This window comes from Haliotis rubra, unplaced genomic scaffold (genome assembly GCF_003918875.1).
Source record: "Haliotis rubra isolate DU_JTF1 unplaced genomic scaffold, ASM391887v1 Scf387, whole genome shotgun sequence".
Taxonomy (NCBI): Eukaryota; Metazoa; Mollusca; class Gastropoda; order Lepetellida; family Haliotidae; genus Haliotis; species Haliotis rubra.
In genome coordinates, this window is record NW_025767065.1 from 667025 (window position 1) to 694443 (window position 27419).

The 27419-nt window shown below is 40.6% G+C and overlaps 1 protein-coding gene across 1 annotated transcript in view; it reads left to right on the forward strand.

Annotated features, from left to right (window-relative positions):
• LOC124286587 (calcium-transporting ATPase sarcoplasmic/endoplasmic reticulum type-like) overlaps window positions 1-27177 on the forward strand; it is a 57424-nt gene extending 30247 nt beyond the window's left edge. Inside the window, 20 exon segments of the mRNA XM_046722961.1 lie at window positions 2190-2278; window positions 2667-2750; window positions 3304-3397; window positions 4066-4196; window positions 5065-5153; window positions 5414-5516; window positions 6137-6394; window positions 7127-7244; window positions 7660-7760; window positions 8115-8153; window positions 8155-8238; window positions 8651-8863; window positions 9527-9620; window positions 10041-10167; window positions 10744-10946; window positions 11607-11692; window positions 13151-13284; window positions 18126-18243; window positions 20601-20718; window positions 25355-27177. Coding sequence (XP_046578917.1) covers window positions 2190-2278; window positions 2667-2750; window positions 3304-3397; window positions 4066-4196; window positions 5065-5153; window positions 5414-5516; window positions 6137-6394; window positions 7127-7244; window positions 7660-7760; window positions 8115-8153; window positions 8155-8238; window positions 8651-8863; window positions 9527-9620; window positions 10041-10167; window positions 10744-10946; window positions 11607-11692; window positions 13151-13284; window positions 18126-18243; window positions 20601-20718; window positions 25355-25374 — 2303 coding nt within the window. The 3' untranslated portion in view covers window positions 25375-27177.
• Window positions 27178-27419: the final 242 nt, after the last annotated feature.

The following is a 27419-nucleotide window of genomic DNA, read 5'->3' on the forward strand; positions in this document are numbered from 1 at the left end:
TCCACCAGGGTGGGAGATTAAAACAGTTTCAGGCAAACACCTCACCATATGTGAAGCTTCAAGCTTACGTCCTAACCTTTGTTTATCTGATTACAACAGAAAATGAATAGCTTACCATTATCAAGTATTGACCATGTGCCAGTGGCTGTAAAAATATTTTTGATAGGTTGTTTAGGAAATGCCATACACCTGTAAATTAATTAGTTTCACGTTGTGGAGGGTATTTTGGTATGCGATGCAACAGGGTACCTCAGCAGAGATAAAAGAGGCGTGTAAAACATATGGTTAGGCTCCTAGCAACTCCAAAACACTTGAGTTAGCTATCTTTCGATCACCTTGTTTCTCTGTGACCTTTGTGTTCCACTGAGTTTCCCGTGGTATCTTTCCTCCTATGCTCATGCCCTACCATAAAAGGCTTCCATCTTGCCGTCTGCCTCCAGAGGGCTGGAAGGTCCAGGGGAGGCAACTCTTCCTGCCTTGTCAAGGTGTTTCTAATTATATTGCAATCTGTGCATGGTGATTACGCTGCAGCATGGTGTGTGATGCACTGTGGGTAATAAATTTGATTTTGCATGGGTAAAGATAAGAAAATATGTGGAAAGATAAAGAGGTGTACAATATCAAATCTGAATACCACAGGAAAAACATAAATGGCAACAGTTGAGATCTAGGTTGAAGATGCTTGAGGCCTTTCTAAACACAGACATTGTCATTACAAAGAGTTACAGCTCAGTGCTGTGAATCATTGGTGTGCTAAATGAGGGCAGTGTTTAGGGAAAGGGCATCTTCTTACTGCAACAGATGTAAAGACTCATGGGAAGACAATAAATTCAGCATAGTTACGCTGTTGTTACTTGAAATGGATGCAACGCAACATCCTGACATAAATTTCGTTAAAGTAGTCTCAGCATTCAGTGTTATTTTGGGTAGCGCCACACCAGGCATAGAAAAAGTTCCGTTACGGAACAGGTGAAAAATACATTGAGTGTCGAGTTGCAAGATTTGAGTTGAAAGAATTTCCTTGATAAAACACCCAGACATTTGTTACCCCTGTGAATGCAGGCCTTGTGAGCATATATATGACTACTGAACTAATAGTTGGTAAAACTATTTCAAGGTACGCTATAAAACTGGAAAACTAATTCAGTTAGCATCTTGCAATTTTAGCCTGTATTTGCTTAAATTGATAGAACTTAATTTGAATATACAAACAATGTGATAAGCTCATGATATTGGAATCCCCTTGTCCCCTGTTGATGTAAGCATGTTTACTAGCCCAGACCAGTTAGGATGATACTGTTGTGTACACAGTGCAGGAAATGTCTAAACTATAGTTTTGCTGGTCAAGCAGATTTCTGAAATATGATATAGGCAGGAAACATGCTACATATTCACATGGAATTTGTCATCTGACTTTAAAATGTTTCAAACAGTACATAATATCTGGCCTGATGCCACAGGCACATAAAAAATCTGACTGGGAAGTAAGGCTGTTGGCAAAAGTAGTGCAATATTGTGTCTCCACTATTGCAATGTTTTGGGAGCTTAAGTGTTTGACAGTGGTTGCCATTGATTGATCATAGTGATCCTATTTGCATGTTCAGTCACTGCCATTTGTTGTCATGGATACAGGGGAGATAACTTAGAAACCAATTTCCACCATTTTGTCAGTTTTGAATGGAAACATTTTGGAATTAACTCTTGTGTAGATTTTAGTTAATGCAAATGATAATGAAACGTATTAGATACTTTTTACACCCATATACTGATACTGCAGAAAGATTTATTACAATACAAATTCTGTTTAGAAAGCATCGTGTGCCGTACTGGTAATACCATGCATGCCTACATTAAGCTCAACTCAATACGAGCTTTTGAGAATTTTGCCAATAGATTGTGTGGTGTAGAAGACTCGCAGGTTTTTCTTGGACTGGCAGTTTATTATTTAGATTCGAATTTTAAAAAGGGACGGTGAGGTAGCCTCGTGGTTAAAGCGTTTGCTCGCCACGCCGAAGACCCGGGTTCGATTCGCCACATGGGTACAATGTGTGAAGTTAATATCTGGTGTCCCCTGTCATGATATTGCTGGAATATTACTAAAAGTTGTGTAAAACTAAACTCACTCACTTAAGTTTTTTTAAATGTTATATTTGTGTTTGGGAAGGACTGACAAGTGTTTTGCGTTCCAGGCAAGATCCGTAACGAGATGATGGACACTGAGACTGAGAAGACCCCCCTGCAACAGAAACTGGATGAGTTCTCCAACCAGCTCTCCAAGGTACACATGCACTAGCGATAATGGTCTCACCTTTTTGATGTGATTCAGTAATGGCATTTAATCAGAAACTGTGAAATAATATTTTAGCATGAAGTTTATGACGGTCAGTTCAAATTGATTGCAAAACACACTTCAGAAGCAAATGAACAACACAAGAATGTATTCTTAAAATGAAGTGCTAGTGTTGTACCGGTAGTCATTTAAGTATTCACTCGTCTAGCCACAAATTTAATTTCCCTCATGGGCACAGTATGGTGTACTCCACCATGATTTTAATTAAATACTGCAAAAAAGTGTTGTACAATCGCAGAAACTCATGTCAGTTCTTACATATTCTTGTTTTGGTTATTCCTGTGATCATGTAACTGACGATATGTTTTCCTTCCAGGTGATCACTGTGATCTGTGTGGCTGTATGGGCCATCAACATCGGACATTTCAACGACCCTGCTCACGGCGGATCATGGATCAAGGTGAACAAATATTACGTGGAACCCCTCAAAATCGCACTCCATATGTTTCGAAAGTTTGAAAAAGGATTTAATAGAGAAGTGAATCATTGTAAGCATAATATGTAGAATATTGTGAGTTAAAGCAATGAGTTTGTGCTCAGAAGATGTTCACTCAGATTAGGAGCAGGACAGAACCTACTCGTCTTGATTTGCTCGGCAGCGAAACAGTCGACAAGATCATCCTTCGGACAGTGGCAATTGGATATGATCAATGAACATATGGATTTACTTGTTGCAATTTCCCTACCCCCTTTGGATATTAGTTTGAGTTTTCAAGTGGATTGTTTCATGGTTCAGTGAAGTTGGTGTGACTTTTGGATTATTTCTATCGTCTTTTGGATTAATCGACATGAGATTCCATGAAAGGATTAATATGGATTTTCGAAGTGCGAATTACCTAGGCATCAGTAGTTATACAGTGTTACTCCACGGATTATTGTGTTCTGTCATCCATGGGTGTAAATTCCATGCTGGTGATACCAACTCCCTCACTCACTCTGTGTTTCTCTTGCAGGGCGCCATCTACTACTTCAAGATCGCTGTCGCCTTGGCTGTGGCTGCCATCCCTGAGGGTTTGCCCGCTGTCATCACCACCTGTCTGGCTCTTGGTTAGTTAACGATGTGGCCAGAATTCTTTGTTTTGTTTTGTTAAACTTTGCGTCCAAATATATTATCGCAGCAGTGTCTGGAACAGACCATCCAGTGATGGATACTATGAGCATCTATCTGACAACATGCGTACAGATAGTATAGGTTGTCAAGGATCTATTTTAACCTGAAGTGTATTCAAGCTCATGTGTCTTTAAGGCATCAATATGTGATTCACTGTGCAGAGTTGCATCCCTTACCTTTGCCAGGATCCTCTTATAAGTTTTGTCCCTTATGGGTCTTTGGTTTGCAAGCACTTTCTAGCCACATTAAGTCGTGATGTCCCCCTGCCATGATATTGCTGGAATATTGCTAAAAGCGGCGTAAAACTCAACTGAAATATGAAAAAGAAACTGACTGCATATTGTCTGAACATCAGGGCGGTGGGGTGGTTAAAGCATTCCCTCATCACGGCGAAGACCCAGGTTCGATTCCCAACATGGGTACATTGTGTGAAGCCCATTTCTGGTGTCCGTCATGATATTGCTGGAACATTGCTAAAGTGGCGTCAACCTAAACTTATTCACTCTGAACATCATGCTGACTGGTATACAGTGCTTCGTAACGCTGTGTAAGGTTGGTTGTAGATATACACCCTAGTTCTTCATGTGTCGTTTTGTCCATGCAGGTACCAGGAGAATGGCCAAGAAGAACGCTATTGTCAGGAGTCTGCCCTCTGTGGAGACACTTGGCTGCACATCTGTTATCTGCTCTGACAAGACTGGAACACTCACAACCAATCAGATGTCTGTCTGCAAGGTGAGACTCATGTTAATATTTGATCAACTCTGTAAATATGACCTCAGGAGAGAGACCTCTGTTTCCATCTGTTATCACTGTATTTCTGATTCATGACAGATGTTGGGGTAGCCTAGTGGTTTAGGCATTTGCCTGTTAAGACGAAGTCCCAGGTTCGATTCCCCACATGGGCACAATGTGTGAAACCTATTTCTGGTGTCCTATGACGTGATATTGCTGGAATATTACTAAAAGCGGCATTCATTCTGGTTCATAAGCTGGATTAACAACCAACCAAAATGACTTTAATGTTTCTCAAGACCTACATGACAGCCTTGTAATGTGAACACTGGGTATAGTTAATCTGGTAGAGTTTGCCAAATTGTAATTACTGAACATTTTCTGGAAAACCGTTTGAGAAATAAAAACCTGGAGGGAAATCTTGATGCCGTCATTTGAGAAAGTAAACAATAAATCAGTTAGGTACAGGCCCTTGCTAAGATGATGCAATTTTGTGTAACTATTCTTAGTTTTGACTTTCAAACTGGACATGGAAGGAAGCCATGTTGTCAGATGGGTCCAGGGTAATTACTATAAGAATATTGATATTGTATCCTGCATGAGCAGGGATGAAACAGAAGCATGTTTCTTTTCCAATTCTACATTTTGAAGTCCGAAGTGTCTGCAAGTTTAATCTGAAAGTTGGGGGCGGTGGGGTAGCCTAGTGGTTAAAGTGTTCGCTCATCACGTCAAAGGCCCAGGTTCGATTCCCCACCTGGGTACAGTGTCTAAAGCCCATTTGTGGTGTCCCCTGCTGTGATATTGCTGGAGTGCTAAAAGCAGCATAAAACTAAACTCACTCACTCTGACTGTTGACTTGTTGTTTCAGATGTTTGTGTTCAGCAAGGTAGAAGGCAACGACATCCAGACTGCCCAGTTCGAGATCACTGGATCAACTTACGCCCCAGAGGGTGAAGTGTAAGTTGACTCTTAATTCTCATGAGACGCCATTATTCGTCTGCTGTTGATAAGATTGATCTGGCTCTACTGTTGACGTGAAGGGTGAAGCTCAGCTTTATCTGGGCATCGCCATGGATATGAAGTGTCATGACCACATATCAATCAGTGCAATATCAGCCATGCTAGAAGCACTCATAAAATCTGAACTACCTGGTTCCCTGAAGTCGTACTGATGTTCTGCAAGATGGTTCTGATGTTTCATGTTTGTGACATTTCAGGTTCTTCCAGTCCAAGAAGATTCGCTGCTCCGACTTCGCCGGACTTGAGGAGATGGCAACCATCTGCGGCATGTGCAACGACTCCAGCGTTGACTACAATGATGTAAGATGATAATAATAATATATATTGTTTGTAAAGTCTTTTGTTGATCACCATCTCTGGTTAGTAATAAAAATTACCCAAAGTCTGTAAGAAACAGCTGTGACGTCTGACCATGAATAACTCAGAGATGATGGAAGATAGTTCTAAAGTTGAGTTCAAACTTTGTCAAGGGTTTAAGTTGCTGGTTCGTGATTCTGTTAAGGCCGGGGACGGTGGGCGAGCCTAGAGCTTAAAGTGTTCCTTCTTCACACCCAAGACCCGGGTTCGATTCCCCACATGGGTACTATGTGTGAAGCCCATTCCTAGTGTCCCTTCCTCCCTTCTCAGAGAATATTCTCCTTTTAGCTCACTGATATATGTTGCTCAAAATTTGTTAAGGGACTCACCTTTGAATAGAGATGACTATGTTGGTATAGCAAATATTTTGAGTGTTTTTTTGGTGTGATTGGAGTTCCCTAAAACTGAGGTATATGCAAAATGAATTTATGACATTTGTTTTTGCTTGAATGTTTTATGAGCACAATATTCAAAATGATGCCAAAATGGCTGCATAATTGGTGATTGGCATTATACAATATCTCTTGCTCACTCACTCACTCACTCACTCACTCCTCCTGCAGGCCAAGAACCAGTATGAGAAGGTAGGCGAGGCCACTGAGACCGCCCTGACTGTGCTCGTAGAGAAGATGAATGTCTACAACACTGACAAATCCGGACTGAACAAACGTGAAGCTGGCATCGCCGGCAACCAGGTCATCCAAAACATGTGGAAGAAGGAGTTCACCCTGGAGTTCTCCCGTGACCGCAAGTCCATGAGTGTCTACTGTGTCCCCAACAAACCTACCAGGGCACCTGGAGGCGCACGCATGTTCTGCAAGGTGAGGTGCTGCTTATTTCAGGGGTAGGCAAGTGGACAGTGTGGGTTGATGTTTGAACACCGGCGTTTATTTGTGATCTGGGTCAGAAGTGGTCGAAAGCAACCCATGGTTCAGCAACCCAGGATTGGGTGGTCAGGCTGGCTGACTTGGTCGACACATGTCGTTGCATTCCCAGTTGTGTAGATCGATGCTCATGCAATTGATCACTGGATTGTCTGGTCAAACCGTCCACCATATAGCTGGAATTAGCTGGAAGAAGGGTAAATATGGGAGTATAAAATACTGACTGCAAAACAATTGCCAAACAGCATGCAAAATGAAAACTGTAAATAGTGTTACTTCATGTCTAGTTTTCCTCGATTTAAGTAATCCATTTCCAAAATTCTGCAGCAGGATGTTGCTAATGGTGCGACCATAAGTACATATGGTCCTTGAGACAAATGACTACTTGAAATGTGCACAGCAGTGAATGGGTACCCGGTAGAATGAGATGGTGATGTGACTGTTAAGCTTCTAGCTCCTCAAAGGCTGTCTGCGTTCTATACATCCCAGGGAGATTAGAATTTGGTTACACATAGGTAAAAATGTAGCCCTCAATACTTGTTTTAGTTTGTGGACTTGGGATTATAATTGTGCACAATATTATTATTTACGTCAAGGTTTGTGTTTATGCAGGTACTGTTAAGATAGTGAGTTAATATTGGATGTTGATGAGGTGATTATCTGCTTCAGGGAGCACCTGAGGGTCTTCTTGACCGCTGTACCCATGTCCGTGTTGGAGGAAACAAGGTCCCCATGTCCTCCGCCATCAAGAACGAGATCATGAAGCACACCAAGTCTTACGGCACAGGTACGTTACTCAAATATAACGAGAAATAAGATCACAGTAACGCTTAGCAACATTGTCAGTACTTTGTCCTCTAAACAGCCATTGTTGTAGCTTAGAAGGTAGTGTTTGTTCATGTTGCATATTTCTGAGTTTGAATCCTTATTTTAAGGTCTTTGTGCTCATGTTTAAGATGTCAGCCAGTTTTTATTAAAATATTGTTACAACTGTCGTAGGATTTTAAAATGGACATTTTGATGCTTATATGTACCCCAAGAAGGACTTCTTCTGAAAAAGAATCATTAACCTCTACAGGTTTGTACTAATTTCAGTGAATAGCTAGGAGTCGAAATCTTGTCTCAAGCTGGTCTGTTAGTCGATGTATTGGTAGCAATTCCTAACCTGTAGAAGGTGACATGTGTGTGTGTGTGTGTTGTAGGACGTGACACTCTGCGTTGCCTGGCCCTGGCCACCATCGACAACCCACCACGCCGCGAGGACATGGACTTGGAAGACTCCCGCAAGTTCATCCAGTATGAGGTCAGTCAATACCTGCATAGAAGATATCATCTTGTAGGCAGTCTCTATTACTTTGCTGAATGTGTCGTCAAACTTTGTGTTTTTACTATGCTCATTGTGTCAAGCACTGGTTTGACTTTCACTCAATAATTGCAGTGATGTTGCTGGAATATTGCAGTCTGTAGTGCATTAATCAACTGTGACGCAACCACTGCTATGTAATGATGAATCAAGTTTCTGAACGATTTGTAACTATAGCATAATTTGAAAATTTTAAACACAAAGTGCATGTGTATCACCCTAAACAAATACTCACCTCACCTCTGAAAATTTTGAGTTGAGCTTAAGGTATTTACTGAGTAAATCTCATTTCAGACAAACATGACCTTTGTTGGTATTGTTGGCATGTTGGATCCCCCCTCGTACTGAGGTTCTCACCTCCATCAACGACTGCCGCAACGCTGGTATCCGTGTCATCGTCATCACTGGTGACAACAAGGTAAGCAGGATTTTTACGGTTTGCCACTCCCTATGGCTCCCCATGGCCTGAGCCATATCACATTGGTCAAGATTTGCAGATCTAAGCCATGATTTTGTTTCCTTGCTCAGTCTTCATTACTTTTCCTCTCGACTGTGATATAAACACCAGTAGGTGATGAGATCGTATTGATCTGTGGAAGGCAGATATTCTGCGTTTCAGTGTGAAGTAATATTCACTATTATTGTTATTTTCTACTACAGATTTGTTATAAAATTTTATCAACAGGAAGAAAAAGAACGCACTTGGAATTATTATTTCATTCCTCATGTGTATTTTTTGTTCTGTAAGAAACTTATGCTTTGAAACTAAGGTGGTGTTTGTTGTAGGAATCCATGACGCTGTATGACAGTAATTGGTTGTTTTGTTTCAGGCTACTGCTGAAGCTATCTGCCGTAGAATTGGCGTGTTCAAGGAGAACGAGTCCACAGAGGGATTATCCTTCACTGGCCGTGAGTTTGATGACCTCGCCCCTGAAGACCAAAGATCTGCTGTCATGAGAGCTCGTCTCTTCGCCCGTGTGGAGCCCGCTCACAAGTCCAAGATTGTAGAGTACTTGCAAGGAGAGGGAGAAATCTCTGCTATGGTTAGTGGTTATCTCCATTTTGAAGTGTTATCAACATGGGTTTTCAGTGATTTGAACATGCACTATAGTCCAGCTGAAACGAGACATTGTTTAACTTTTATTTGTGATGCAGATACAATCAAATTATTAATAGAAATATTAATTACACAATATATGAATGGAAGCAGTCAAGTGCTGTGGCGTAGTGTTCTCTCTCACCTCCCCCACTTGGTTTGTGTTATGGAATACAGTGAACTACGATTATAACCAACTCAAGAGACCAGTAATTTTAGTTCGTTATAACTTGAGTTCATTACTCGCATTCCAAGTACAATATTCTGGTGGTCCGACTCACTGACTTGGTTGACACATCTCATCGGTCCCCATTTGCGTAGATCAGTTCATTAGAACTGCAGTTCCTGGCGTACATTTTGACTAAAGCAAGTGGTCAGGACTCCAACAAATCATTATTCTCGTCAGTTTATTATTAACATAGATTACAGTAATAACAATATCCATTTCTGAACTCTGTAGAATGTTAACCTTTTAAGTTGATGAATATGCAAGGTAAACTGATGTAGTAAATTTGAGAGAAAAGCCTGATCAAGTTGATACTTTTGATGTTACAATTGTTTGTAATTTTCCTACAGCCTGTAGTGATGTTTGTTTCTCTGTTTCCTTCAGACTGGTGATGGTGTGAATGACGCTCCTGCTCTGAAGAAAGCCGAGATTGGTATTGCCATGGGTTCCGGAACTGCTGTTGCAAAGAGTGCTTCTGATATCCTTTGGTTTAAAATCACTAAAATTTGTCAGTGGGTCTCAGGGTGTGACTCGCATCATGGGTCATACTTGTGAAGATAATTATTGTGTCCTCAACTGTAACATTACAGGAATATTGCTATAGAAAACATTAAACCATACTCTCACCCTGTTGCCCACTCACTCACTCACTCACTCACTCACACATTGCAGATGTGACATTAAATATTAACTTACTCACTCACTTGACTGTTGCGCAGCTGTGGGGTAGCCTTGGGGTTAAAACGTTCAAAATATTGATCACACGAGTGTCTGACCGAGACTAGATTTGACGTAGGAAAGTAGAATATTGCCCAGTGTAGCGTTCAGTAATGCACCATACTCCCCCTTCTATTTGACCCGTTGGTTGAGACGCTATTTGTCCTTAACCGAGTCCCACAGATGGTGTTGGCTGATGACAACTTTTCGACAATTGTCGCTGCTGTTGAGGAAGGTCGTGCTATCTACAACAACATGAAACAGTTCATCCGTTACCTCATTTCGTCCAACATCGGTGAAGTGGTCTGGTAAGTCAAACTCTTCTAGTATGTGTAACAACCTATTTTTGCCACAAGAAGTGCCTTAAATGACTCGCAGACTTGCTTGATGTGTGTTATTATATCAGGGCCCCGTTTCACAAGGCAATCATAGTGCTACGACTGTCGTACCTCCAATACTGTAACATAGACTTACGACAGTCGTAGCGCTACGATAGCTTTGTGGGGCGGTGGGGTAGCATAGTGGTTAAAGCGTTTGCTCGTCACGCTGAAGACCCGGGTTCGATTCCCCACATGGGAACAATGTGTGAAGCCCATTTCTGGTGTCCCCAGCTGTGATATTGCTGGAATATTGCTAAAAGCGGCGTAAAACTAAACTCAGTCAGTCAGTCGATAGCTTTGTGAAACGGGGTCCTGAAGCTTACATTGTTGCTCATTATATCAATCACAGGTTTGTCTGATCCATGGTTGTTGATTGCAGTCATATGGCTGTACTATTTCAGTAGGACATTAAACAATGGATGACTGGATAATGTATCTGAAATGTTTTTTTAATAAACTTGCTTACAATCACTTTATCACTCACTCATTCGCTCTTCCTTCCAGCATCTTCTTGACTGCTGCTCTGGGTATCCCTGAGGCTCTCATCCCCGTACAGCTGCTGTGGGTGAACTTGGTGACTGACGGTTTCCCCGCCACCGCCCTTGGATTCAACCCCCCAGACTTGGACATCATGAAGAGACCCCCCAGGAACCCCAAGGAAGGCCTCATCACTGGCTGGCTGTTCTTCCGCTACATGGCTATTGGAAGTGAGTGTCACGCTCAGATATTTGCCACCACTGTTAATTATAACATGGTTGGTGCCATTATGGCATCCTTGTTGGTCCCTGTGTCATGCTGACCATAATGTGTGTACATAATTCCCACAAGACTCCATACACAAGGAGCGTACTTTAAGCTCACATTATTACCCCCGTCAATGGATCAGCGTGCACCTAGTTTTCATTCTGAGCTTCCTGGGCAGTATACAGCTCAAGTTCCCTGTGAGGGGCTAGAAGGTTAACAGACGCTTGTTCTTATCCCCATCTTGGTGATAAGACGTTTGTATCAAGGAATGTTACTTGTTGAAGGAGACCAAAGTCTCTTGAACACTAGGGGCCACCATCCTACTATTCTCCATGACTGACGATTACAGGGGTGGAAATAACTTTAAAATTGCTAATGTACTCCGTACAGTGGCACAAGTAAAATCACTTGCCCTGATAATTTTTCCACTATACTTGCCGATTTTCTTGTTGATGTTTTAAATAAACAACATAATTAACATTGGAAAGTCAACTGGACACCGGTACAGTGTGATATACAAATTTGCTTGCCTGACAGAAAAAAACACTGGACTCAGGCGTCGGGCAATGGGTTATTTCCACCCCTGGATAGACTTCCCCTAATTTGTGACCTTTATGTTTCAGTCTACGTTGGTTGTGCGACTGTTGGTGCTGCCGCCTGGTGGTTCATGCTGTATGACAAGGGCCCCGGACTCAACTACTACCAACTGGTAACAACACCACGCAGTCACTCACTCACTCACTCACATGAAGCTCACATTACAACCAGTTTCATTCTAAAACATGAAACCAACATGAACGACTGTATCCAGTTGTACAGAATTATCCCACGCCAAGCAGGATCCGCTAGTTGTGGGTTTGAATCCAAGATTCTCCCAATTATGATCTTTGCTTTGTTGGCACCATATGAGCAAATGTGGAGTTTTGTAAATGCCCTTGACATTTGTCACGTCAGGCTTTCTAACCCAACACAGAACAGCCTCAATGGCTTTGTGGGTGGCCAGTTTTGCCCAAAGAGAAAAAAGTATGTTGTCCACACGTCCGTCCACGTCATACTGAAAGATGTTAAGACATGGCCCTTGTTGTAACCCTGCCTTGCGCTAGGCATTAAGGGAATTAAGCACTTCCTGGCAGGTTCTGGGACAGTTAATGTGTTTGAGTGGGGTTTTGATGGTAGTCCTGGAAATTACACACAGCCACACTCTCACATGCAAGAATATCGCAGTAATCTTGAATGTGGCCTTAAAACCCATTCAGCTGACGCCTACATTACCGCTGACATGCACTTTGAGGGGCGGAGTGGGTAGCCTAGTGGTTAAAGCGTTTGCTAATCACCAAGGCCCCGGTTCAGTTCCCCACATGGGTACAATGTGTGAAGCCAGTTTGTGTCCCCTGCCGTGAGGTTGCTGGAATATTGCTAAAAGCGGCATAAAACCATACTCACTCACTCCAAAGTTTGATGTATTTAACTTTTGATTCAGTAATGAACTTACTGTTTTAGATAGTTGAGTCTGTGTTAAAATTTAAAGTGACACCGGCATTACTTCAGCCATATTGTAACTGTTTTTGATTCAGATAATTTGAAGATTGAAATCACTTGTAGATATTCTAGGGCAATGAAGTCAATGCTTGTCGCTGGACAGTTTAATATTAGTCACAGTGTGTGACCTGTCTGTCTGTGTGGCTCCGTACCCGGACAGTGGATCAGTGCTCATACTATCGACCACAGGTTTGAGGTGACTGCAGTGTAGCTGGAGTATTGTTGATTGCAGTGTGACACCAAACTCTCGCTTTATGTTGTCATAGTTACCAGTTTAAGAAATTTGTTTCGGAACAGGAATATCAGTAAGATTTAATTGGTAATATACTCAGGGAATGTGTAATGTTTTGTTTTTGTCTTCCATGCTTTATTGACCTTTGCTTTTCAGTTCAATTTCTTTTAACCATAAAAAAATTCCTTCCAACTAATAGAAACTTACTAAATTCATTTTTTTAGACAACGTAATAGTTGCACATAGTATTTATTATTTCCAATTCTTTTGTAATGAATTTGTTTGGCTGTAAATATATATCCAATCTGTTCCCCAATAACGAGCTTGATTAACACGTGTGATAGGTAAACTGTTGTACATCTGTGTTCATGATGACACCTTCACCTGCGTTTGCAGACACATCACATGCAGTGCCCGGCCGAGCCCAGGATGTTCCCGGGTGTAGACTGCAATGTATTTAATGACCCTCATCCAATGACTATGGCTCTGTCAGTATTAGTCACAATTGAGATGCTTAATGCATTGAACAGGTAAAGTCCTTGTCAATTATAATCTGCAGTTAGGAAAACCTTATCACCTCATTTCATTATACCACAGTTGCCAGTAAGCAGTATGAAATTTACAGTCTGTAAATTCAGATTTTGATATTAATATAGTTTGAGGGTTTTTTAGATAAATGGTGATTTTTATTTGCTGATTATGCAATTATTGCGTCTACTGGCATCTCGTGTTTCATTACTCACATTCCTGGTGACGGGATGGTTGACACCATCTACAGAACCTAATACGCTCAAAGCTCGCTTGCCTTGCCCGCCCGCACGCAACCTTCTCATTCAGGAGAAAACCAGACTGGCTTCGAGCCGTCTGCGTCGCCGCTTGCCCGCATGCCTAACTCATCTGTCTATCCAGCCTAGGTTGTTCCTGTACCTGGCGGTGCTCTCACAACAGCAGACTCACTCGGTTCCAACTCACTCGGTTCTAACTAAACATTTTTCGCTTTTCCTTTGCTAATCACTTCTCACTCTGCAGACCCACCAAGCCCAGTGCTTGGCTCAGGATGAGATGTTTGCTGGTATTGACTGTGAGGTGTTCGGTCACCCTAAGCCGATGACGATGGCCCTGTCAACACTGGTGGTGATTGAGATGCTGAACGCTCTCAACAGGTAAGGGGCTGACTGAGGCCAGCTCGCCGGTCTTCGGATCGGTGTCGGTGTAGCGCAGGAAGTTTGCCTTGCTCGTCACTTGTGACAACCTTTTCGTTCACAATGGGGGAGGTTGTAAAGTGTCAATCACATCTGAAGAGGTCACAACGTTGAGGATGGTTGATCATGACTGTGGTTTAGTGACGTTCCGACGTGGCTTCCAATCTGCATGGATATAATTAACGGAACCTAGCTGTACGCCAGGGGGGAGCTACTGGACTTTAGATTCAACCAAATTTCCAGCTACCAGACTCAAACTTCTAACAAGATATTCTAATTTCGTAAACAAGGGACTTAATTCTTAGGAATCTGTTCTCTGTCTGAACGCCATGATCACACGTTGTGATCTCTTTGAAATGTTTTGGTCCAGACAGCCCCCCTTTGTGGTACAAGGTTGTTTTGTGTTGGAAACTTCCTGCATGCATTGTGGCTTGTCTGACTCAGCCTCTTGCCTTGACCCACCGTTGCCGCCGTCCTCATCGTCATGGCAACATCCTCCTGAGTTTGCAGAGTGTTGATCTAGGGACAATCAGATATGCCTTCATGATAAACTACAGGGACTGAAACTAAGAACTATCTTATACTCTGTGGAATCTGCTATAATGTTAATCCTATGGAATTTTTATCAATTTTTAGTTCATTTTCACCTGAAGATTCTCTCTTAGTTTCAACCCCTGACTAATAATTCATGTTTATTCCCACTGCTTTGAAACAATTTCACACAATTTTTTAAAAGCATGCTTTTGAAAATGTCACTGAATAATCCATGTTCTCAGTTTTGGTGTCTAATGCATTACAAAAATGAATTGATGGAGGCAATGATTTGAATGAAGAAACTCGAGTGAGAACTGCTTTGTATGAGACTCATGTACTGGAATTTTTAACCTTCCAATTATTGAATGTTAGATTCTTGCATATATATCATTACTGACATGTGTTTTTGATATTTAGTCTAGTTATTAATGATATGAAGGGTGTGTGTGGTTTGTAGAAATTGATGTACAATCTGATCAGGACCCTGTTTCACAAAGCTATCTTAGCACTACTACTGTCATAAGTCTGTTACAGTATAGGAGGGACGACAGTCTTAGTGCTACGAATTGCTTTGTGAAACAGGGCCCAGTGTTGGACATGCATTCTTTGTTTCAGTGTTAACCCGAGGCTTGAACACGCACGCGTTTAGCAGCAGCTAGATTTGTAGTTCAAAACTCTCATTTTTTCAACTGAACATTTTTTATTTATAGATTGTATTTTTAAGTTGAAATTTTCTTTTGGACTGGATTATAATGAAATATATATCCCAGAAATAATTACAATTTCACTGAAGTTGAAAATGAGGAGTTTTGCTATTTCTGCTTTTAGATCAATTGTAGCATGTTTTGCTTTTAGATAGATTGTAAAACATGCTTTAGGAATTCTTTGAAGTATATTTGGCCGTTCCAAAACGTCACTCAAGTTTGCTTTTGGAAGACTTTTTAGAGAGGATGTTTTGGGGGTTATTTTCAATACCTGTATTGTACTAATGTACTGTACATAATAATATATATGTACAGATAGTTCATGGCTGGTTTTCAAACCTATGCGTTTTAAAACTAGACCCTCATAGTTAGAAAAAATGTCAAAATTCAATCTATTTTGAAAATGCTTTTGAACTTTTGTTTCCAATTAACACTGAAGTAGTATTTTGCCAGCCTCCGCAACTGTAATGCAATGCTGTTGTTAAATGACATCCATATTTGCTTTTTTCAAATCTTACCTGCGTAACAGCGTCCTAAGCAATATGTAGTTGTGTGGTATGACTGACGTATTAACATCTAGCCCCGCATAGACTAGTCTGTTTGCATAACATCATTTGTGATTACTTCAGATGTGGCGGGGGTTGTTTTACCGGATTTCCTGGATTCCGTTTTACTAAATTTAATTAAATTTTTTAATGATTTTAAAAGAAATATCCCAGAAATTTATTTACAATTCAAATGTAAATGAATCAAAATTTTATTATATTACTTATATTTTCTGCTGTGATATTGCTGGAATATTGCTAAAAGCGGCATAAAACCCAACTCAACTCGCTCACCTTTTCTTTAAAAAAATATAAATTCATGTAGGGGTTTCCATGGTAACTTTTTCATAATCGTACAATATTTTCAGGTATTATTTGTTTTTCCACTTTGCCCTGCCAGTTGTAATGTGCACACAAGTAGCTGTAAGATCGCTGATGTGGCAGTATTCACTGACTTCGCTCACTCACTCACTCACTCCAGTTGTAATATCATGGATATTAGACACTTGGGTACTATATCATGTACTTTGTGCAGGGTTTTGTCCCTTGGTTGCACCAGGTTCTGATGACCAAGATCTCAATCACATTCAGTCAAGTTATGATCTGTTTTAGCACCATCACCCTTCTGTTGCCAAGTGACAATAAACTGTCACGCCTTGATCTGAAATAATGTTGCATGGCATTGACACATTCAAACAATCTCTTGTAGACTGAGTAGAGCTAAGATGTTTCCTTCACTTTAGGATATAAAATACCTCATGATAGTTCCCATAATAATGAGCATAACAAAGGGGGAATATTGGGGGAATATTTTGTAGTCAAGACTCTCATAAAAGTACCGCCCAACATTCGTGATCCTCTGATTTTCTGTTCAGTATGTTATCAAAATAAACATACTACTCAGATTTCACTGGACACAGTAATCAGTGGCTGGTAGTATTTGGCAAAGTACATTTTTATCTTTTTATTTTTTTGTTATGATCTAAATATATTCCATTGAACATTGGCTAGGTTATTTAGAGGAATCCAGGCAGAAATTGTCTTGTCAAACACAATAAAATCACAGCAGTCATTTGACTTTATTTACTTCTTTGTAGGAAATATTATTTATAGTTATGAAAGTAGTTTCATAGTTTCAGATTCTAATGCATGCTTTAGTAAGTTAAAGGTAAACGTTATATTGGTTATACCATGTCTTATATTGGTTATACCATGTCTTATGTTGGTTATACCATGTCTTATATTGGTTATACCATGTCTTATATTGGTTATACCATGTCAGTTTTGCAGTTTACAGTCTTGTATTCAAACCTGTATCAGTTATGGTCACATTGTGTACTACTCACATTTGTTAGGGACCACAGCCGAAATGAAATGGACTTTCTTGTTCTTAGCATATGTTGAATAGTATAGGTTTTTTAAAGCCATAAGGACTCTGATCAAAATATTGTTCATACATCTGTGCTGGTACTTGCAGTACTCAAAAGCCATCTATGAAAATCTGTTTTATTACAATTAGGAATATCAGTTATGAGATGACGGTTGTTCCATGTCTTGTGAATGTTTCACAGAAGTGTTTCCTGTGACAAAATATAGGACTTGTCCATGTGTCTGGCAGTGTGTGGCGATAAGGCCCTAATTGAGGGTGAAATTTGTTCTTTAAATCAGGTTGTCAAATGGGCAAGTTACCCTGAGTGCTTGAAGAATCCCCTGTTCAAGCACTCAGGGGGAACCATTTTATGCACCACGTTTGGGTATATAATATCTGTGATGATAGGGAATGGAAATGGTCTTCAGCAACCCATTTTTGTCATAAGAAGCAGGGGCGATGGGGTAGCCTAGTGGTTAAAGCGTTGGCTCGTCACGCCAAAGACCCAGGTTCGAATCCCCACATGGGTACAATGTGTGAAGCCCATTTCTGGTGTCCCCCGCCGTGATATTGCTGGAATATTGCTAAAAGCGGCGTAAAACCAAAATCAATCAGTCAGTAGTCATAAGAAGCAACTTATTTTATTCAAAGTTCATCACCATGATGTTCAGCATTGAGGTCCTACTCTCTCCTTTCACTAGTTGCATACAATTTGTATATTCAAGGTATACAAAAGGCTGTAGAATTCCAGGGGTGAAGGGAGCACTTCTTTCTGTTAACACATTGGTATGTGTCTCTATGGTAGAAGAACTTATTAGAAGGCTTAGAATTGGTCCAGCTTGGAATGTTCACTCAGACAGAATATAGCTGGCTTTGCTGAATACGGAATAAATTGGATTTTTTTTTGTTTTCGCTCTGTTTTACTTTTGATAAAGTGTATCCACTGGTACCAGGTTTGTCTGTGAGATTGTGACTGCCAGTTGTGCTTCCATGTCTAACCTGCCAGTGATGTTTCAGCTTGAGTGAGAACCAGTCTCTCGTGGTCATGCCTCCCTGGTCCAACAAGTGGCTGATGTTCGCCATCGGACTCTCCATGTTCTTGCACTTCTTCATCCTCTACGTCGACTTCATGTCGGTAAGCAGTTCTCTCCCTGTCTCATACTAGTTGTCTCCAAGAATGAGTGAGGTTAGTTTTACGCTGCACTCAGCAATATTCCAGCTGTATGGCAGCGGTCTGTAAATTATCAGATCTGGACCAGACAATCCAGGGATCAACAGCATGAGCATTGATCTGCGCAATTGGGAACCGATGACATGTGTCAACCAAGTCAGCGAGTCTGACCACCCGATCCCGTTAGTCGCCTCGTATGACAAGAATGGGGTACTGAAGATCAACAGTCTAAGTAAACTTAGGGTCAGTATTATTCATTACACTGCTATACTGAGTCTAACAAAACCTTGTGGAAGGTCGCGTCAGGTAACCTTTGAGCGACCTATGACCGTCCAATCAAACGCGAGACGGCAGAATGGATTTAACCAATCGGACAACAGCTACTATTTAGGGTTTGGCGGGATTTACAAAATGGATTTTCTCTTCCCCGGTCGCCAACACTGATCTCATAACAAATGAAAACCCGCATAAAACACAGATATATGACCTGCAGTATATACGCTTTGGGGTTCCTGTTGACATGGTTATCATTAGCTAATATTTCTGCAAGCTGACATCCTTGAATACTGACAAAAGCTATTCTCAGCGATTGTTTACTCACTGTTGTGGCGTGCTCCATGTGCATCACTCGGAAGCAATCGTATGGAAAATAGCATTCTGAATCGTTGGGGTGAAAAACTTTTTCGAGGTAAAAGTTCAAAAGGTATGTGCAAATGTCAACTTTTGTGATTTGGTAAGCTGTGTTCTGATTTTTCCTTTGAAAAGGTCAGCTGACGCGACCTTCCACAAGGTTTTGTTAGACTCAGTATAGCAGTGTAACGAATAATACTGAGCCTAAGTTTACTTAGACTGTGAAGATCAAGATTCTAACCCGGATATTCACGGGTTACTTGACGAAGAAGCACCTTTGCTTTTTGTGGTAAGCAGCAGATAGCCATCAAATAATTCACTTGGTAAGGGAGCTCCGGGACGGCCTTGTTGTTCAAGTTAAACGTAGGCACAATGTGTTAGTAATGGTAAAGTATCAGAATGAGTAGCCGCGATTGGCTGGCTGGTCTTCTGTGGTGTGATTGTAGTCTGGCGTTCATACCGTTACCCGCTGGCTAATCTGGTCTTATCATGTGCTATGTCACATGGTGCAGTCACATGGCTGGAATGATGCTGAATGCAGCTCAAAATAACATTAACATACTCATCCTAACTATCTTGTGACGGTTTGGTCTACAGTTGTGTCTAACAGGCTCGCTGTCACCATATTCTCCCCATATTCCAGATCCTTACCATCTTGTGACGGTTTGGTCTACATTTGTGTCTAACAGGCTCGCTGTCACCATATTCTCCCCATATTCCAGATCCTTACCATGTTGTGACGGTTTGGTCTACAGTTGTGTCTAACAGGCTCGCTGTCACCATATTCTCCCCATATTCCAGATCCTTACCATGTTGTGACGGTTTGGTCTACAGTTGTGTCTAACAGGCTCGCTGTCACCATATTCTCCCCATATTCCAGATCCTTACCATGTTGTGACGGTTTGGTCTACATTTGTGTCTAACAGGCTCGCTGTCACCATATTCTCCCCATATTCCAGATCCTTACCATGTTGTGACGGTTTGGTCTACAGTTGTGTCTAACAGGCTCGCTGTCACCATATTCTCCCCATATTCCAGATCCTTACCATGTTGTGACGGTTTGGTCTAACCATGTTGTGACGGTTGTGTCTAACAGGCTCGCTGTCACCATATTTTCCCCATATTCCAGATCCTTACCATGTTGTGACGGTTTGGTCTACAGTTGTGTCTAACAGGCTCGCTGTCACCATATTCTCCCCATATTCCAGATCCTTACCATGTTGTGACGGTTTGGTCTACAGTTGTGTCTAACAGGCTCGCTGTCACCATATTCTCCCCATATTCCAGATCCTTACCATGTTGTGACGGTTTGGTCTACATTTGTGTCTAACAGGCTCGGTGTCACTATAGTCTCCCCATATTCTAGATCTATGCTCATGACTTCAACCACCGGTTTGTCTGGTCCAGATTGATTACATGGAAACCATGCATCATAATATTGCTGAGAGTATAAGACTGACACATGATGCCTGAAACACTCTCAAAGCATCTATAGGGCACTGGGGTAGCGGAGTGGTCAAAGCGTTCGCTCAGCACTCCGAAGACCTGGGTTCGATTTCCCACATGGGTACATTTCTGGTGTTCCCCATCACGATTTTGCTGGAATATTGCTAAAATTGGCCTAAAACCATACTCGCTCATTCTCACAGCATCTTTAAACAACTCATTCACTCCTTTCTTTTTCTCCACAGGTGATTTTCCAGATCACACCACTTAACGTTGAGGAGTGGGTCGCAGTAATGAAGATCTCTATACCTGTCATCCTACTGGATGAAACACTCAAGTTCGTCGCCAGAAAATTCGCTGATGGTAAAAACTTCCTCTTTGAACTGTATGGGCCAATTCTAATGTGGGCTATTTATATTGGACTTGTAATCATCTGTCCATTATGATGACTGTGTTAGCAGATCTACCGAGGGGCATGGTGTGACGTGCCCATCGTGAGGTGGGCGGCGTGTGATACGCCCACCCACCCTGAATGCTATTGTTTTCCTGGGGTTTGCTTCCCACCCACCCTTGTTCCAAGCTCGATCAACTCTGTAACACTGTGTTCTCTCCCTGCTGTTTGATTGGTTGAGACCCAAATGCAGTTACCATAGCAACAAGGGAAATAACTGGCGGGGTATATTTTCAAAAACTAACTTCGTCACATGGTGTAAACCCATTTTATCATAATATGTTTTCAAAATATTTCAACTTTCTGTCTAGTTGATGGTAACTGTGTTTCAAGGAGCCTCTACATTCTGGGCATGTCTGAATACAGTCATTAATAAAAATACATATTTTCAGATTTGTATATGAATTCAAACCTTTGTCTGCTTCAGACCGTATGAAAGCATATTCACGGTATGATCTTAAAAACATCTTTACATTCCATTTTAAAAAAAAGACAAATCATATACATTTTTTGTGTAAAATGGATTTGCAGGGTCGTATCAAATGCATGCCCAGACTGTAGAACTCTGTGTTTGTTAGTGTGGTAGGAATATAGTATAATGATCTGAATGGCTGCCGTGCTCCCTCCGCACACAGTGACGGTACGAGGCATCACGCACAGCCATGGCAAACAGTCTGCGTGGTGTGGAAGGAATGGCGTTTTTTAGTTGATTTTACTCTTGTATGTAAATTATTCTTTGAGAAGACTGTACAGTGTACTGTTAATTTCTTGGTACTTGTTACATGACCATTTTGTACAAATGAATTCTGGGTAGAGATTGTGATTTTTAAAGCGTTTATTTGCTCTAACCAAGATGTGTAGAGATCGGTGTGTTTCTTTGTGAACGTGAGAATGGTTTCTATTTTGTTCGTCATTGTCATAAGTCTCATCTTTTTGCAATATGTTCATAAACATTCTCATTCAACATAATCTGTGATCGTTAAACATAAGATCTTCATTTCTGTATTGCTAAAGTGGCCATACTTCATGTCTACATATACTATACAACTTGGTTTGGGCAGCAAATCTCTTACCACTTCTTGCTTCATATAACGAGCTCTAATGATGATATATCCCATAATTTTCTACAAAAATGGATAATTTCAGACTTAAATATTTTTAATTGAACAATCATAACAAAAAATACCTATAATTATTGTCAAGTTCATAATTTGTGAGCACGTTTCAAGAACCATGTTCATTTTCAAAAATATTTTGGAGAATTTATTTTAAATTTTTTAACATTTCACCTAAAGCCTTTTCTCGTACTCGTTATTGTTAAATGTTGGGTATATTTAAGAAAACTGTAAACTCAGCAATGTTGATGTTATTTAAATGCTTGATGTATCATCATTGAGACTTGAGGGCTGTGACAGGGATGAATGAAATGTCTAGATGGTTACCATGGTTACAGCACGTGTATAACACCTGAATTGGGATTTCTTTCCTGTCTTTGAAATATCTCTCAAATCTTTGGTCTCTTATCATATATCCCACTAACAGTGATAATTAGAAACTTGTACGTTTTTTAGAAGCTAACTATTTTTGCAATGTAGGTATGTTTTTACTACTACCATGAAATGGATTTATCAGGGAGTGTCTCTTCAGTTTTAAATAGTACACAGGAATTGTTAGGTTCTAGATAGGCAATAGTGCTACCTGCAGTAGTCATAACCGAAGACATTGCGCACTTGATGTGACGAGATCTGTAACAAAACCAAACCTGCTATGCAATACTGTTATATGTAACTCACGTTGGACAAAAATAAAGATAACTAAAGTATATAAGGTCTGACACAGGTTGAAATTCCGTTGTTCATTTGGTGAGAAAATATTGTCCAAACTTCAGTTCCCCATTGTCGAATGTGAAGTTGTTTATTTATTAACCAGATTTTTCTTAGTCATCAAGGACAATACTTTCTCATGTGCAAGTAAAGAACGACCTCAAGTTGCCTCTTCGTGTCTGCTTGTCCAATTCTAACCCAGTCCATATTACCAACATTTCCTTCTATTTATTTACGTTACCATGGTTACAATATCCCCTGGCATTGAATGCAAATTTCACTGGATGCAAATAATCATGAATTTTGTAAATACTCATTTATCCTATCATACAGAGTATTTAATATATTGTCAGACCAGCTTTAACCTGTAACTGTAAATAGCAAGCTAAGACTTAGGACACCATACTTGAAGGTTAAGGGTCCCTGGCAGTCGGATGTATACCTGCCTCAGCAGTCATTGCTTGTAGTATCGACCAGCTGTCTAGTGACTTTGTTTGATTAGTAGATACCTTAGATTGCGCTCACGTGCCGTCTTTCTTGCATGAGGAGAGACACCACCTTGTCATACCATGTTGTACAGAAATAAAGACATTCTTTTAACTGGATTTTGCATGATGTGTTCGAGTTTGCTCTTTCTCTGTGTGAGAAAATTTTAACTTTCACGAAAAATTTAAGTGGCACAAAAAACGTTTGATTTTGGTCGCTTGATTTTGTGTGTTTTCTTGAGTTGTGACGTCAGCTTCGGAAACTTGGGAAACGAACTGAGGAAGATTGGCCGATTTCTTCTGTGTCTAAGTTTGTCTCCCTCGTTGGCCATCTTCCATCAGCTTGTTTCTCTAGTGCTGGGCTGATCGCAGTGTGCCTGCGAAGTCATTCCAAAATAAATCACCCGTTTGACATACCCGTTTGTGAAGTAACCCTGATCTGTGAATGCAAGTCACATGATAGACTATAACACCTATGGACTAACACACATGGCAACTCTGTCCGCGCCCACGTGCTGGTGGTACTATTCAAGATGGCGGCTGACGCTGAAGCCCCTTGTCCTCTTGCAACTAAAGACTTGGCCGTTCCATTCGCACAACTGCACCTAAAGCTACTGCTTCCTACGACTGCTTCCATGTCAAAATATAATATAACACAATCTAGACACAATCACAGGTTAGTTATTCAATCACATTTTCCAGACAATTTCTTAGTTAAAGATTTTCATTTCATCAAACACTTACCATTATTTTTAAAATTTATTTTATTGTTTTTTTATATACAGATCTGACTTGTCAGTTTAATTATCGTAATTTACACTTTGTCTTGATAAATCTATGATGGTTATGATTTCATTTTACCAATTAACTTTGAAGTTGTTTTCTAGAAGTTAGAACTAGTGGACTAAGTGCATGTCAGTTTCCGTTGATACTATGTCTAATTCTGGGGTGAATTTGGCATCTTGCATGGCAGTGTGAACCCTTCGGTGCTGAAAACCAGTCATCTAATTTTGGAGAGTATATCTTTGTTATATTGATATATCTTGTGCGACCTTAGTTTTATTCTGAAAATGTTTCAATTGTTCTTTTTATTCTAAATGTTATATATTTATTTTTGTTGACTGTTAATTACTATTTTGATTCTTTAGACTGCATGCTCGACTTGTCTTTCCCTGCTAATTCTGTTACCTCTGCCAGGCTTTTCAGGATGTGACTAAGTCCTTTTATGCAATGAAATATCAAAGATGAAAGTCTAAAGTTAATGATAAAAAATTGAAAAATTTGGACATTTTGCCCCAGTATTCAGTGAACCAAGTTGGAACCACCTACGTATCTTAAGATTAATACTCTCTTACAGAATATTGAAATATTTAAGGACAGGTCACTATTTTGCTCTCCTTGTCTCTCCTATGTTCCTCTACCAATCGCTGATAAAACTTTGGGGATCTACATTTTTTATGGTTTTATTCATGTTTGTTTAGTTATTTTTTGGGTGTGTATTGGTGAGAACTGGACTGATCAGGGAAGTTTGGATGTGAATATTTTTGGTGATATTTTTTTTCATTGTGAAACTGCTGTCTTCACTATGAAAGAATATCCCCTGAAAATATTCATGATCATTAGCGTTTATTTGTTCAAGCAATCTATACATTATTACAAAAGACTGGGAATCAGTTGTGTGACTTGTACCCATTGTGGATCTGTGTTTACACTGCTGGTTCTCTGAGACCGACAGACCAGGTCATTCTGACCGCCATTGTTCTGCTGTGATATTGCTGACCATGAGTCAAGCCTTTTAACTCAGATTCACTCTTAAATATAATTCCTTAAATTCAAGACAAATAAGGTTTTAATATGGAAAAGTCGTAGTTAAGTACTTTACACTTTCAAGAATGATGCGAGGACGATACGGCAACTGCAGGTACGTTACGTGAATGACAACTTCGTCTAACCCTTGGGACTGGGCGCACACTAATATTCAAATGTACGAGTAGCTGTTTTCATTACATCAATAACGTTTAAGGGTTAACACCTACAAAGTTTCGCTTTCAACACAAATTTTATAAATGATTTGAACTTTTGGTGTAAATGACAGGATTGCTTTAGCTTTAATAAGCAATTTGTTCGGCCTCTGCTGCCAGTTATGGTGTTATTCTTTTACTGATGTTGCTGACATATCTCTAAGTGTAGAACAAAGGTCGAGGTCATTTCCTGATGGGTCATTCTTTGTCCTCTTTCAGATCTTCCTGGCTTTTTCTGATTGGCTGACGCCAAGATGTGATACTCTCGAGACCATCATGACAGGTCATGTGATCCACTCCACACGAGACCAGCAACCTCGTACTTGCACTCTAGCCTGCCGTCTCTTGGCAAATCGCGCTGGAATGCATTGACTTTGTGTGCGCCGCAAATGATTTAGCAAAGTGTGCATTTATTCCGCCAGGTTGGATTGAAACCCATATCATCTTCAATCTCGGCCTGGCGGCAGACCGACGCAAGCTCATAGTTAAAGAACGCCTATCAGTGCGCGTATACGTGCGTAGTTACAGAAGTGTAGTTATGCATGACATGGTATGTCTGTTCTCTTGTGGATTTTACTGATTTTTACGAACTTCTATATTTCAAATTTTATCTTCAAGGTATTTTTATCTTATATACGTAAGTATTGCTTGCAAAACATGGACATCTCCTGGTGGGTATATGGAAAGAGTTGGAGCCAAGATCAGTCTTGTGGCGGAGTTCTTAATTCAGCCTACGCTTTTCCAGTTATGCCGGGTGTCTTTGAGGCAGCCCCACGCAAGCCTTACGTCCCCTACGATTACCGCTAGAGCGGTGCAGCAGCCAGACATCGGCGGCGATGGACTATTGGAGAAACAGTGCGGGTTGCCGGGTCTCACTGTGGTGGTACACAGCTATCATGTGATGGAGGATGTCGGGAATACGTACTCTTCCTTTGCTGTTTATGTTCATTTTTCCCAGCGTGCAATTAGTTTGTGGCCTTGACCTTGGCTGTTGGCGCCCTCTGTTGATACTTCTAGCCTACAGTTTAGGAGATCCTGAACTCCTAAACGTGTATGTTTCTGATTTCGTGTTAAGTAGTAAAGTGTGTGCCTACGAGTGATCTCTTCATCCAAGTATTGAAGATATTAATGTGAATAATCGGGACACCTTCTCACCGTATTGGATGTGATGAGCGAAGATGCAACGACAGGTCTGACTTGTAACTATTATAATTATTATTATATTCTCCTATGATCATGGATGCCTGGCTTGAGTGTGTGTAAAATAGAAGAGATTTATATAATTCTGTCAAGTCTCATTCATCTGCGATCTGACTCACGACTGCCATGTTTATCGGACAGATGACCTTGACCTTGGAGCCTCCTTGACCTTGGATCATTCTGTGCCACGGGAAGTTTCTGAACCTTTATTCATGCAACTTTGTTACTATTTTGTGTGGTGAAGATTTAATGTTTAGAGGTTAGGGAAGCTTTTGTTCATATTGGCTGTTATTGAGATCATATACATCATAACTGTTTACCACATTGCCAAAGAGTTATCCTTCCTCTTTGCAAATAAGTTCCATACTTCGAGGTAAGTTGTACAGACACCAAATTAATATAATCACAAATCCTGGATTGATCAAATTGGATTTTATAGGGATATATTTAGATCGTTAATTTATCTGGGCTAAGGCAACGAATATATACTTGGGTTGACTTGTATCATATTCCCATGAAATGTTACCTCAGATGGAACGTGAGTCTGCTGTTTGGGGCCAGGGGGACAACAAATCGTCACACTTATGCAACAATTCTCACTGGGGAAGCTCCAGTATTATCAAAGATGGCCGCTAGATGCTCAAGGGAGGCAACTCCAAATCCTAACTCTTGTGATACCAGGAGGTGGAGTGAGACAGACAGACATAGGAACCCTTTGGTGGAATCTGCCATGCGGACCCCCTGTAGTGCCACCCTGGCCCCACACGGAGGAACAGATTTTATTTTATGTAGATATAATCCTGATTTGTACATTTCCTATAGATTAAAGTATCGGTTTTCTACAAATCTGAATGTGTTATATATAGTGTAGTTTAGTATGACTTTGGAAGTTCTTATACTGGCTTGAAAAGCATCAAACCGTGACCGGAACCTAGTGAAAGGGGTAGCCCTGTGGCAGGCGTCAACACATTTTTTAAGCACATTTTTATGTTGGTTTTGAGAAAATCTGCCTCTCTGCACCAAAACACACACTGGACATTCTGTCTGACCATGTGTATTAATTATGGCTGACACATCAATTCAA